Raw genomic sequence first — 10733 nt, forward strand, 5'->3', positions numbered from 1 at the left:
CACCACGACCTAATTACTTCAAACGGAACTTCCGGGCAATTCCTCCAAAATAAAACCGTTCGTTGGTTTCGGTTTATTAAGATGGTGAAACTGAAAAATCTTTCAGGCAACTTCTGGCTGCCAGTAGCAAAACAGAGGTGAAGCGCAAGTACAATTTGGATTATGGTTATTTACACAGGTCAAAATGAATCAAACAACTGCATTACAAGTAGGTCGTCTCCAGGTCTTCTTGATCCAAAATGGATCTTTTAAGACAAAGAAAATACACCATTGTATGAGGTGGTTACTAACTACTGATTGTGATCTCCGAATCATAGTTTGATTGGAGTCAAGTTGCAAAGATTTGATAATTTTGCGTTCCAGAATGAGGCTTTACACTATAGCCAATGTTTAACATTGACAAGAACTCAAGTACCTCAACAAAGCAGATCATTTGACGTAGCGTGCCTTTCAAATGATGGCAACGCCTACCCCCACACCACCACCACTAAATTGCTGACAATGCTTCACTTCAGCAAAGTACTCAAGATGCAGGGAATGTGAAGTATTACAGCGTAAACCTTTACTGTTTCTGATTGACTGAAATTCCAAATTCACTTTCAAAACACACGCATATCAATATGATCTTAGTTGAATAAAAAAGAAAAAAAACAGTCAATTGATTGTGCATATTTTATTGATTTTAATAGACTAAGAATGTTTACTAGCCTATTAAACTGCTGAAAAGTAAAGGTAGAACAAAAATAAAAGCAACCACCCCTTGTTTTTCTTGAATAGTACAAGATATCTTTACTTTTCAACAACTCTCCAACTTCACACAAATTCAACACTGAGTTTGACATTGGAGGTAAAAGCTGATGAACATTCTACGGGAGAAGAGGAGGAAAAGTGCACATGTATGGTTTTACCAGAACCTTGACTATAAAAATACTGTCTCCACTTCCCGATAATAATTTGTATTGCCATGAGGTTCCAGGGCCTTTAGATCCCAAGGAGATATTTTAGTCTGAGTCATGATCAATCCGGGAACTGAGTCGAAGTTTGCAAACAGAGTTATCATGGATAACATTTAACTGGTGCGACGTACCGGCAGCTGGTTGACTGCTTCAATAGAAACACCGTCAAAGAATATAATCCATGCAACTCGCGCTCACACAAGCAAATTCAGATCAAGATGGTCTGGCACAGTTAGCAACACCCAGGTGCATTTATAGTCGCCCAACGTCGGCTATTGGCTAGTTCAGTGTAATGGAAGGTAAGAGCATTTTAAATGAAGACAAAAATGATAATGCGACTCAAAGAGTATGTAGCGCTGCCAAAACCCTGCAATGGACAATAACAAAACTGAAGTAGCAAACATTGCGGTCAATTAAACTTCAGTGTTGTCTACTTTGTATGAACCATGGAAGTGCTGAACAGAAGTTTCTGTTTTTTCTTTTTCTTCTTCCCACTTTTTTCATCTGTAAATGAAAGAAACAAAAAGGATTGATACTCAAAAGGAGCCAATGTACAACCCCGAGTCAAACAGTAATGCTGCCAAACCTGGGACAACCACGTGCGGCGGGGAAGGTGGCGTGTCCAGCTCAAGGAGAGCCTTTTCAAAGGCCTGGCTGAAGGAGTTCTGGAAGTTGGGCACCGGGGCACGATCTGACCCATCGCTCTCTCCGTCGCTGTCAGCAGCTGGAGGAGCGAGCAGTTTGTCTGCAAGGAAGGAGACATATAATACTGTTAGCAACAATGGTCAGTTACCAAATAAACTTGTTCCGCAGGGAATTCAATACAACACGCAAAGCTGGAGTGAGTTCAGTGTGCACCTGAATCAGACTGGCTTTACAAAATAATACAATAAAATGGACATAATGCCATTACACCAGTACTTGACACCAGAGCAAAAGAGTTTACTGAATCTTCTTTTTATTGTGATGGTATAGGAATCATTGTGTAGCCAGGCAAAAAAAGAAAAACCTTGCAAACATTACCTTTCTTGGGAGTGATTCTGTGCCCAGCATCAGCTCTGGCCTTCCCGTCCCTTAACATCTACAAAAGAAATATCAATACCGCCATCTTCTTACTCTGAATCATCAACACAACTGAAGTTCTACACACCTTTGCGAAGGACATGCAGTGGGAGTCGTCCTCCACGCTGCCCACAGCTGGGGACTGGCTTTGTCCATTCAGACTTGGAAAAGTCATCACATCTGAAACAACAAAAACTAAATGTTTGAATGTTGAGAGTACAAATATGTTGCAACTCAAATCTGCTCCTACCAGATGGTGGGGTGCAGCTCATAGGCGAGGGTGGAGCAAGAGTGAAGTCAGGTTGGTTCAGGGAGCTACTGTAATGAGGTGGAGACCCAAACGCAGGGAAATGCTGGAGATTCTCAAGTCCTATGTGCACCTCTGGATCTGAAGGACATCAGCCAAAACACAGCAAGTTCATATGAAGGCAGCCAGTTGCTGTTTGATTTAGTGAGGATAAACAGAGATTACAGTGCATCAACAGCTTTAATAAAGTCGTCACTGCTTGTAGACTTACATCTCCCCTGCTTCTTGTTCTCTTCGATTTCAATCCTCCTCTCTCTCCGCTTCTCATCTCTGGCCTTCTTCTGTCTCAGGCGCTTTCTCTTCTCCAACTCATCTTTGGCATTTATTCAAAGAAAGCACCAATCAGGTGTTGTCCCACAGGCAAAACCACTCAAACAAGATGGATCAAGGTGCGATACCAGCGAAGGTGTCCAGGGTCTCTTTGGACAGGGTGGGCGGCTGCAGGGCCAACTCACAGATGCTGAACTCACACGTGAGAGGCAGGTGAGCCAGGTAGCGGTGTCTGCGGCGGATGTCCTGGAAAAATATGTCAAAGCCAATGACTGGCGTTCATTTTTCAGCAGCTGACTAAAACGGCTCATCGCTATGAAGAAAATGGAAGAAGATGTTGAGCATTGATCTTCACAAGCTTATATGGTTTGTTAATGGCCAAAACCTCAATATATTTGAGGTGGGGAAGTTCCAAGTTGTGCAGTGGATTAACTTTTTCATAAATTAAATCTGTGACGTAATGTCACCATGTAGACACATAATAGTTTTATATTGTGCTTTAGTGAAACATTCCGGTGTCTCATCTTTCTATGCACAGATTTTAACAGGACAGCACAGAGATTATGTTACAAGTTTGTATTCGTTCCCCAAAAATTTCAACCGCTTCTTAGAAAAAAAACAAAATCTAAGATTAAACAAAGCATGAATCGACATCAACAACGTGCCTCACCTCAGTGACAGTGTGTCCAAATATCTCCACCACGGTCGCGGTGATGGTGTCTGGGCTGGCCTCCAGGCTGCCGTACTCTCTAAGTAGACAGCGAATATTCACTGGGTGCAGGAACATCTGCTGGCAGTCTTCAGCTGCAGAGTCAAAGCAATGGATATAATGACTAAAAAAAAAAATCACCTTTAAATAAATCTTGAATGAGGGCTGACGTGTGACTCGGGAACTTCCTTAAACGCACTGTAAATACCTTGGTAGAAGTAGTAGTTGGGTCCATGCACCACGTTGGACGAAGAGTGGCCCGGTACTGCCTGACATCGAGGGACCTCGTCGCCAGGCTGGATTTGAGGGGCTGTTTCATTTACAGCCTCGGGAATCTCCTCCGTCACGCTCTCTAAAACCTTTTCCAGAACGTCTGGCTGCTCCTCCGTCGTCTCCTCTGGGACCTCAGCAACCTCGTCATCGAATGCAGAAGAATACTGCAGCACAGGCTGAGAGGGAAACAGGAGCAGGCGGCAAATAAACTAAAAATACACACTTGGAACGCTCATCAGCAGTGTTGCACTGTGGACCAAAGCCCATGTTCTCACCTTGGCACTGCTGGTGTGAGTGACCACCTCATCTTCCTCTTCCTCAGCAGAAGCAGGCTCTTCCAGAGTGAGGGAGGACACATTCAGGCTGCCCTCCGCGTTTCGGTTTTGCTGCTTCAGCAGGATTTCCTCTTGTTCCTAAAGATCAGACCATGGAATGACTTAAACAAATAATTGAAAATAGTTTGGGCAAGTGAAACTCTAGCATTCAAAATATTTCTACCAGAATGAAGTGGGCCATTGTGAAGAAAAAAATGGAAAAACATGAGAAATTTGGAATATGGAAACATGATGCTCAGTCATGAGAATGATAATCTTAGAATGACCAAACAATTAATGAGAAGATTATAACACCCTCTACTAATAACAATTACGACGACTCAACGTCCACAAAACCATACATGTAATTGAAAAATATAAGGTTAAAAAGGACATCAATATAGGAAAACATGTTCTACCTTCAGTTAGCTCACCATTAAATATTGCCTGTTCAGCATTGAAATCATATGACTCATTGTTATACAAATCACATCCATTTACTCTACGTACACCTTACACCAGAACTTGACTACTATTCCTTACCTGCAGAAGACAAAGTGCGCTTTGGATGAAGCATCCTTGGGCATCCTCCCCCTCCTCACAAAGCTGAGCCTGCAGGACGCCCTTGTCCTCGGCCAGCAGGTTGCGCACCTGGGTTGAAGACGTCAGCAGCAGCTTGGAGTACGGACTCAATCCGGTATCTTAAAAACAGAACGCCAAAACTTAAAATCAGTCTTCTCTTAAGAAGGCGACTGAAAAAAAGCTGGTAACACTCATACCTCCAAAGCGAACAGGCTCCTCCACCTTCACCCATTGAGAGCATGGCAGGGCCACTAAAGCGCCCTTCTCTCGCCGCATCAAACGCATTGTGATGACGTCGCCAACAGCATACTGCTTGGTCTCCATGGCAACCACACTGTAACAAAAATGAAGTTTAAATACGAAGCAGTTTCAATCATATTTCATTCTTTATTTTTTGACCCAATTTACTTAGACTTTCTTTGTCATTGCACAAAAACATATCACTATATTATGGCAACGAAATTTCAGTCTGAGGCCTCCGGTTCCCAAAACAAAACTAGATGTCCAAAAATAAATAAATATTATATATTTACCTCTTCAGGTCAGCAGTGTCAACCACCTCATAGCAGATGGGACACTTTGACCAACTGTTCTCAGCCAGAGACAGGTAGTGCAGCATGCATGTCCAGCAGAAGATGTGCCCACAGCGAGTGATGCGGGCTGCAACAGGAGGATAGAGGCAGATGGGGCAAGTCGGCACCTCATGACTGTAGATTCTCTGCAAGAGAAGATGGGCAGGGACATTAACTGGCGGTGCACATTATTACACATTACACCACTAGAGGGAGAAGAACAAAGGAAAAGGGAGAAACCCACCACTTGCTTGACGCAGTCCCAGTTGACCAGTGTATCTGGATCAGTAAAGTGGGCCTTGTAGTCCTGTTCATCACTCACCAGGAACTGGCAACTGAAACACACAAAAGGCACCATCAACTTGATGGAACTGTAAGAGCTGAGAGTCTGACTCACTTACTTGGCCTGCAGAAAAAGCTCCTTGATGAAGGGCTTATGCTTGTGGCCCCATTTGTTACGCCGTCCCCAACAGGAGTTGCCTCCATCCCCGACAGCACCGGTACCTCCCCTTGGTTCAAAAGTGAAGTTCAACAGGTGGTTTAAGCTTATTTTTTTCGGTCCAGCCAACTGAGCCGGGCTAAACTCGGCCCGGCGGGTCTCGGCTACCTGGAGAAGGAGATGCAGGTGATTGAATGTGACAAGACAAGAGTTGGGAACAAGCAGAAGGGGACACATATTCAAAGAGAAACACACACCTCCTCACGTCGTCCTCCACCTGCAACACTATACTGCCTCCCTCCACCTCTCTGGGGGGGTCTCTTGTCAAAATTCTTGCTTTTCTGTGAATTGGTGCGACGAGGGCCGGGGTAACTGTCTGCTTTAGGAAGGGTGGGTTCGCGCTTACGGTTGTAGCGCTTTGAACCTCCATTATTTTTACTTTCTGAAAGAAAAAAAAAAAGACAAAATAATTCAGACTAATTTAATCTTATGTATTTCAAGATCTACAGTTCCATTCTAGACATTAGACATCTTTTCATAAAGGGCCAATGCAAATTTATCACAGTTCTGATAACCAAAAGCTAACTATTAGAATGTTTGTGTGAGATTCATCCTGTAATGAAGGTGAAAAAAATTAAACCATTGCCTGCCTACATCTCTTCAAACTGTTTCACCAACATATTGAATTCCAAATTGTACTTTGATTTAAGAAGGCAGGTATTCAGCCTTTTCTTGTTTGCTGAGATGTCCAAACCAACTTAGGTAACAGCAAGACCACAAACCGATTTTTAGAAATTACATAACAAATGTGGCGAAAACAAAAGTGCTATTTGTTAAGCAACAGTAAATGTCAGAAACTGATAGTTAATGATAAGCAGGAAATTGAATTCAATTCATTCAGAAAGGTCAACATCATGGAATAATACACATTTCAGGTAAGGAAAAAATAACTACAAAAATACATCACGCAACTGAATCGTCTCACATTTGCTCACAACTCATCTGAAACAAAAGGTCGTATATTTCACGTACAGCTTAATAGAAGAAAGTTATCTTTACAGCACACAAACTTCATCATGGTCCGCAAAATTCTTCTATTTTCGAATAAATGTGAGCTGTCAGTTCAGTCGAGAATTCACAAAGAATTGTTAATCATTTCCTAAGAATATTCATATTACGTAATATAATAAGTGATGAGTAAGTAATATAAGTAAGTAAGTAATGTCATTCATATCAAACGAATGGACTCAGATTGGGTAATAAACATTGAAAATAATGACGCTACGACTTGAATATTGTAACGTGAACATTGTCAGTAAACTATATGAAGTGCTGTTCTATTTCTGAAAACAAACAAAAGAGCTGTGATTTTCTCATTCATTAAAACGTTCATCACAGTATTGTTTTTAGTATTCGTCGTCTTTGGCCTAGGATATGAGACCAAGTAAAAAAGTGTACAGTAAAACCACTCACTATTGCTATTACTGGAATGCAAAGCCAACTCCGAAGTTGTGGAACTTGGCTTAAAGTTGAGTTTAACAGTACAGTGCAACTGCAAAAATGCCTTCGTGTCTAATGTCTACACGCCTCTAGGCATTAATTTGGGATATCGGCGTTAAAAAGTATACACAACTAAGTTAGAACCAACTGTCGAGGCCAAATACTTGAACACGGACGTCACCGTATCAGATAAACAATCTGCGCTACCGCTAGGCCTCGCAAGGCCACACACTCCCGCTGAAGTGACAGGAGGATTTGTCACCTGTTTTGGGTTTAGATTCTCCTGGTGCTGGGCCTGTAGAGCTGGAACGGGGCGGAACCTTGGAGTTGGTACTGCTGCTGGGGTTCTTCTCCATGTCTATCTCCGAGCAGTGAGCGGGACTGAGGCCGGGATCCAGGCGGAGAGACGCCGAGTTCTCCGGCGTCAACGAGAACAACCGAGAAAAGCGAGCTGCTATAGGTGCGGGTCAGGCGGCCAAGGCCCTGATTCATTTCTATCAAACGCGGAGACCCCATCACGGCGACATCTTGACAACAAAACAAACCCAAGAAAAAAGAAGAGACACCGTTTCTGCGTCTCAAGTTATGAAGCCTGGCAGAGGAGAGGACGACGGCTCGCCACGCGGGGCCAAGACCCCAAAACTGAAGTCCTTTTCTCGATTAAGGAAAACGGTTCACTCCGAGTCGGAGTCAAATGTTTCCGACGACACAAAAATCGGACACAGTTGCGATTTTGAGCAAAACAGAGACCTACTAAGTACGAGCTTGCAGTAATGGCGACGGGTCGCCAGACACAGATCTGAGGGACCCGGATGTTTCTTGTATGGCCCGCAGGTTTGTTTTGGCACCGATCAGGTGGAATCATGGGAGATGTAGTGTCTTTCCAAAACTCAGCCGCCTCGATTTCGCGTCATAATCCTTCCATTTAAAAACGATAAGAGACATCTTTATAAAGCACCACAGACGACTATTAAATAGTGTTGCATGCATTAGGCATTAATAAGTTGCCCTCTAGATTTCCCATTATTTTATTTATTTATTTTTTTTGTTAGTGACAACTGAACTAAGAAGACTGGAAGAAAAAGCTGCTTGAAAATGTAGTCAAGTATGAAACGATGATTGAGTTTTGTGGTGGGGGGATTCTTTTCTTTTCAAAATAGGTAAAATAAACCATATGAACAAAACTAAGCGTATGCCTCTCAGACAGGATGTCACAAGGAGAGCTGGCCAAGTTTTGGCTGCAGGCTTTTTTTCAAAAGGTGATGTGATCTCTATAACAAGGACAAGTTTTGTTCTTGCAGACAGCACAAATTATTTACCTTTAAAATCAACAATGAAAGCGTGATTGAATAATTAAACTAAAGTTTATTTACATGTTCCAGAAAAAAATGAACAAGTATGGTACACATATAATAAAATATTGTAGTTTTTAACACATTTTTTCAGGATACTTTCCATAAAAAAAGCATGAACACACACAACTGGCATCCTGGAATTACTTACTCTGGAAAACTGGAAAATTAACTTTCCATCAAGTTGTCATCTCACTCATCTTCCTCTTCACTTTGTGATATATCTTCAAGTGAGCCTTTTTCTTTGGTCAACGTGCAGTTTAGAATCGCCTTGCGAACCTGTTGTTTTTCTTCTGCATAAGACACAACAATATACATTAAAGCCAGGAGAACAGATGACCAAAAATATATTCATGCTTATGATACCAGTGTTCCACTGTAAAATGTTATACCTTCCGTTTTACATTTTGGTAACATTCGATGAAGCTGATGAGTGTTGTAACGGATCAAAAACTTCTGGCATGTTCTGATGGTCCCTGTAAGAAAGAATTTCTGTTATTTCCAGTATATATTACAATGAACAAGTGATATCTGTGAATGTAAATGTAACTTGTAACCGGTTTCTGTTGTAGTTATATTTCATAGAATGCCTTGCCGTTTTACATGAACTGTATGTACCATACAGTATATAAATATGTGGTTCCCAACTAAAGAACTCCTGGTATAAATCTAAGAATGTACTGAACTTTAATTTGTATTTAAAATGTTTACATAAGTACTAGAATCAACCAGTAGAATAAACTGGGCGAATGAAAGTTTGTATTGTTTTGTTTATTGTTTTTAAATCAATATTTTCCAGTAGCTTTCGACCGGTTGGTTCTATAAATGTATCACAGTGAGTGTCTTCTTACCTCCTACATGCAGACAGTTGAGGAAACAAGGGATCTTCTGCCAGCGGGTTTCAATACTTGTTATAAAAGGTAATGCAGACCACAGGAGTTTGTAGTGACTTTTTGGAAAACGCAGGAAGACGATTCCAGTGTGGGTGTTCAAATATATTACTAAAAGAAGAACACAGAAACTTATTTGGAATGTTTCAAAAAGGAATCGTAATTGGTAAACAAAAACATGAGTTGTGGGACTGAGATCTTGCCTCAAGTGGAGAAGTTTAAGTATCTCGGGGTGTTGTTCTCATGTAAGGGGATTAGGGATTTGGAGATTGTTTGGCGAATTGGGGCAGCAGGGGTGGTATTGCAATCCTTTTGCCGCACTGTTGTCCAGAAGAGAGAGCTGAGCCAGAAGGCAAAGCTCTCTATATACCGATCAATCTTTGTGCCGACCCTCAACTACGGTCATGAGCTTTGGGTCATGACTGAGAGAGCAAGGTCCCGGATACAAGGGGCTGAAATGGCTTTTCTCCGAAGGGTGGCAGACGTCTCCCTTAGAGATAGGGTGAGAAGTTCTGTCACTTGGGAGAGGCTCGGAGTAGAGCCGCTGCGTCTCCACATTGAGAGGAGTCAGCTGAGGTCAGCTGACCCTCTGGACGCCTCCTTTGGAGGCGTTCCAGACACGTCCAGCTGGGAGGAGATCGAGGGGTCGACCCAGGTCCAGGTGGAGAGATTATATCTCTACACTGGCCTGGGAGCGTCTCAGGGTCCCCCAGTCGGAGCTGGTAGATGTCGCTCAGGAGAAGGGCTTTTGGCGTGACCTCCTGAAGCTGCTGCCCCCGCGACCCGGCAACGGATAAGCGGGCGACGACGTATGGATGAAACATGAGTTCTGTAGTTTGCCAGGCAAGCACAAACATTTTAACTTGGGCAGCAATTCATTCACAATGGCTCACTGCAAAACAATTCTGTTATACGCATGTTGTCGTCATTGACTACCACCTTGGAATCTGATGCTGCACAGCGCCGCTCCATAGTCCCCGTGTATGCGGGCCACGGCATCTTTCACGGCTGCTGACACTGCACGGTCATCAATTTGCAGCAAGCTGGTCGGGTCGGTCACGTTTACTTCACACAGCAAATACCTGTGGCCGAAAGGACAGTTAACCAACAAACGAATGACATAAAAAGCTTCAGACCACATGTCACTCAGTTTACCTCGACTTCAGCCTCACCATGGTCGCGCTTCTTCTTCTTCTCTTGACAGCAGCTACTGTCAACAAAACCTTGCGCTACTACTGCCACCTGCTGGTTTATACATATTTTATTTTGAATGCCGTCGTGTACCAAAGACTCGGAATTCTAAATCAAATGATTAATCAAGTTTAAATACGCCAATACCGTAGTTAAAACTAAATAATGCTGACGATCCGCTTTAATTACCCTAAATAGTTATGAACGGAAATATAAGCCTAGGTGTAGCTCAAGCCATAATATTTAACATCATATGTTAAGATCAAGGTATGTTTAGATGATAGTAAAACTGTACAACTAGAAATCGACAATATTA

At 42.5% G+C, this 10733-nt stretch overlaps 2 protein-coding genes across 3 annotated transcripts; both read right to left on the reverse strand.

Moving 5' to 3' along the window:
• Positions 1-760: 760 nt before the first annotated feature.
• On the reverse strand, positions 761-7391 carry rnf10 (ring finger protein 10). 2 transcript variants are annotated; one of them, XM_053870325.1, is made up of 17 exons: positions 7247-7391; positions 5742-5926; positions 5447-5652; positions 5290-5380; positions 5007-5191; positions 4671-4807; positions 4435-4592; positions 3853-3990; positions 3513-3753; positions 3266-3399; positions 2724-2841; positions 2537-2638; positions 2269-2406; positions 2107-2198; positions 1980-2037; positions 1543-1701; positions 761-1460 (listed from the first exon to the last, which is right to left on the reverse strand). In XM_053870325.1, exons 1-17 carry the CDS (start codon positions 7338-7340, stop codon positions 1387-1389), a joined length of 2310 nt encoding a protein of 769 aa, XP_053726300.1. In that variant the 5' UTR covers positions 7341-7391; the 3' UTR covers positions 761-1386. The 2 variants fall into 2 exon arrangements, with proteins under 2 accessions (XP_053726300.1, XP_053726299.1); XM_053870324.1 differs by having other exon boundaries at positions 2107-2213.
• Positions 7247-10702, reverse strand: pop5 (POP5 homolog, ribonuclease P/MRP subunit). The gene is made up of 5 exons (XM_053870337.1): positions 10382-10702; positions 10166-10308; positions 9188-9337; positions 8729-8812; positions 7247-8629 (listed from the first exon to the last, which is right to left on the reverse strand). The coding sequence occupies exons 1-5, from the start codon at positions 10399-10401 to the stop codon at positions 8529-8531; spliced, it is 498 nt and encodes a 165-aa protein (XP_053726312.1). The 5' UTR covers positions 10402-10702; the 3' UTR covers positions 7247-8528.
• Positions 10703-10733: the final 31 nt, after the last annotated feature.

The sequence above is a fragment of the Synchiropus splendidus genome, chromosome 7 (assembly GCF_027744825.2).
Source record: "Synchiropus splendidus isolate RoL2022-P1 chromosome 7, RoL_Sspl_1.0, whole genome shotgun sequence".
Taxonomy (NCBI): Eukaryota; Metazoa; Chordata; class Actinopteri; order Syngnathiformes; family Callionymidae; genus Synchiropus; species Synchiropus splendidus.

Excerpts from the sequence above, each read along its gene's own strand:
- rnf10 (XM_053870324.1), bottom strand. The coding sequence starts at position 7,340 with ATGGAGAAGAACCCCAGCAGCAGTACCAACTCCAAGGTTCCGCCCCGT. Across the intron at positions 5,381-5,446 it reads GAGCTTTTTCTGCAGGCCAA|TTGCCAGTTCCTGGTGAGTG; the intron begins GTAAGTGAGTCA and ends TGTGTGTTTCAG. Across the intron at positions 1,702-1,979 it reads CAGAATCACTCCCAAGAAAG|ACAAACTGCTCGCTCCTCCA; the intron begins GTAATGTTTGCA and ends CCTTCCTTGCAG.
- pop5 (XM_053870337.1), bottom strand. The coding sequence starts at position 10,401 with ATGGTGAGGCTGAAGTCGAG. Across the intron at positions 8,813-9,187 it reads CAACTGTCTGCATGTAGGAG|GGACCATCAGAACATGCCAG; the intron begins GTAAGAAGACAC and ends TCTTTCTTACAG. Across the intron at positions 8,630-8,728 it reads ACCAAAATGTAAAACGGAAG|AAGAAAAACAACAGGTTCGC; the intron begins GTATAACATTTT and ends TGTCTTATGCAG.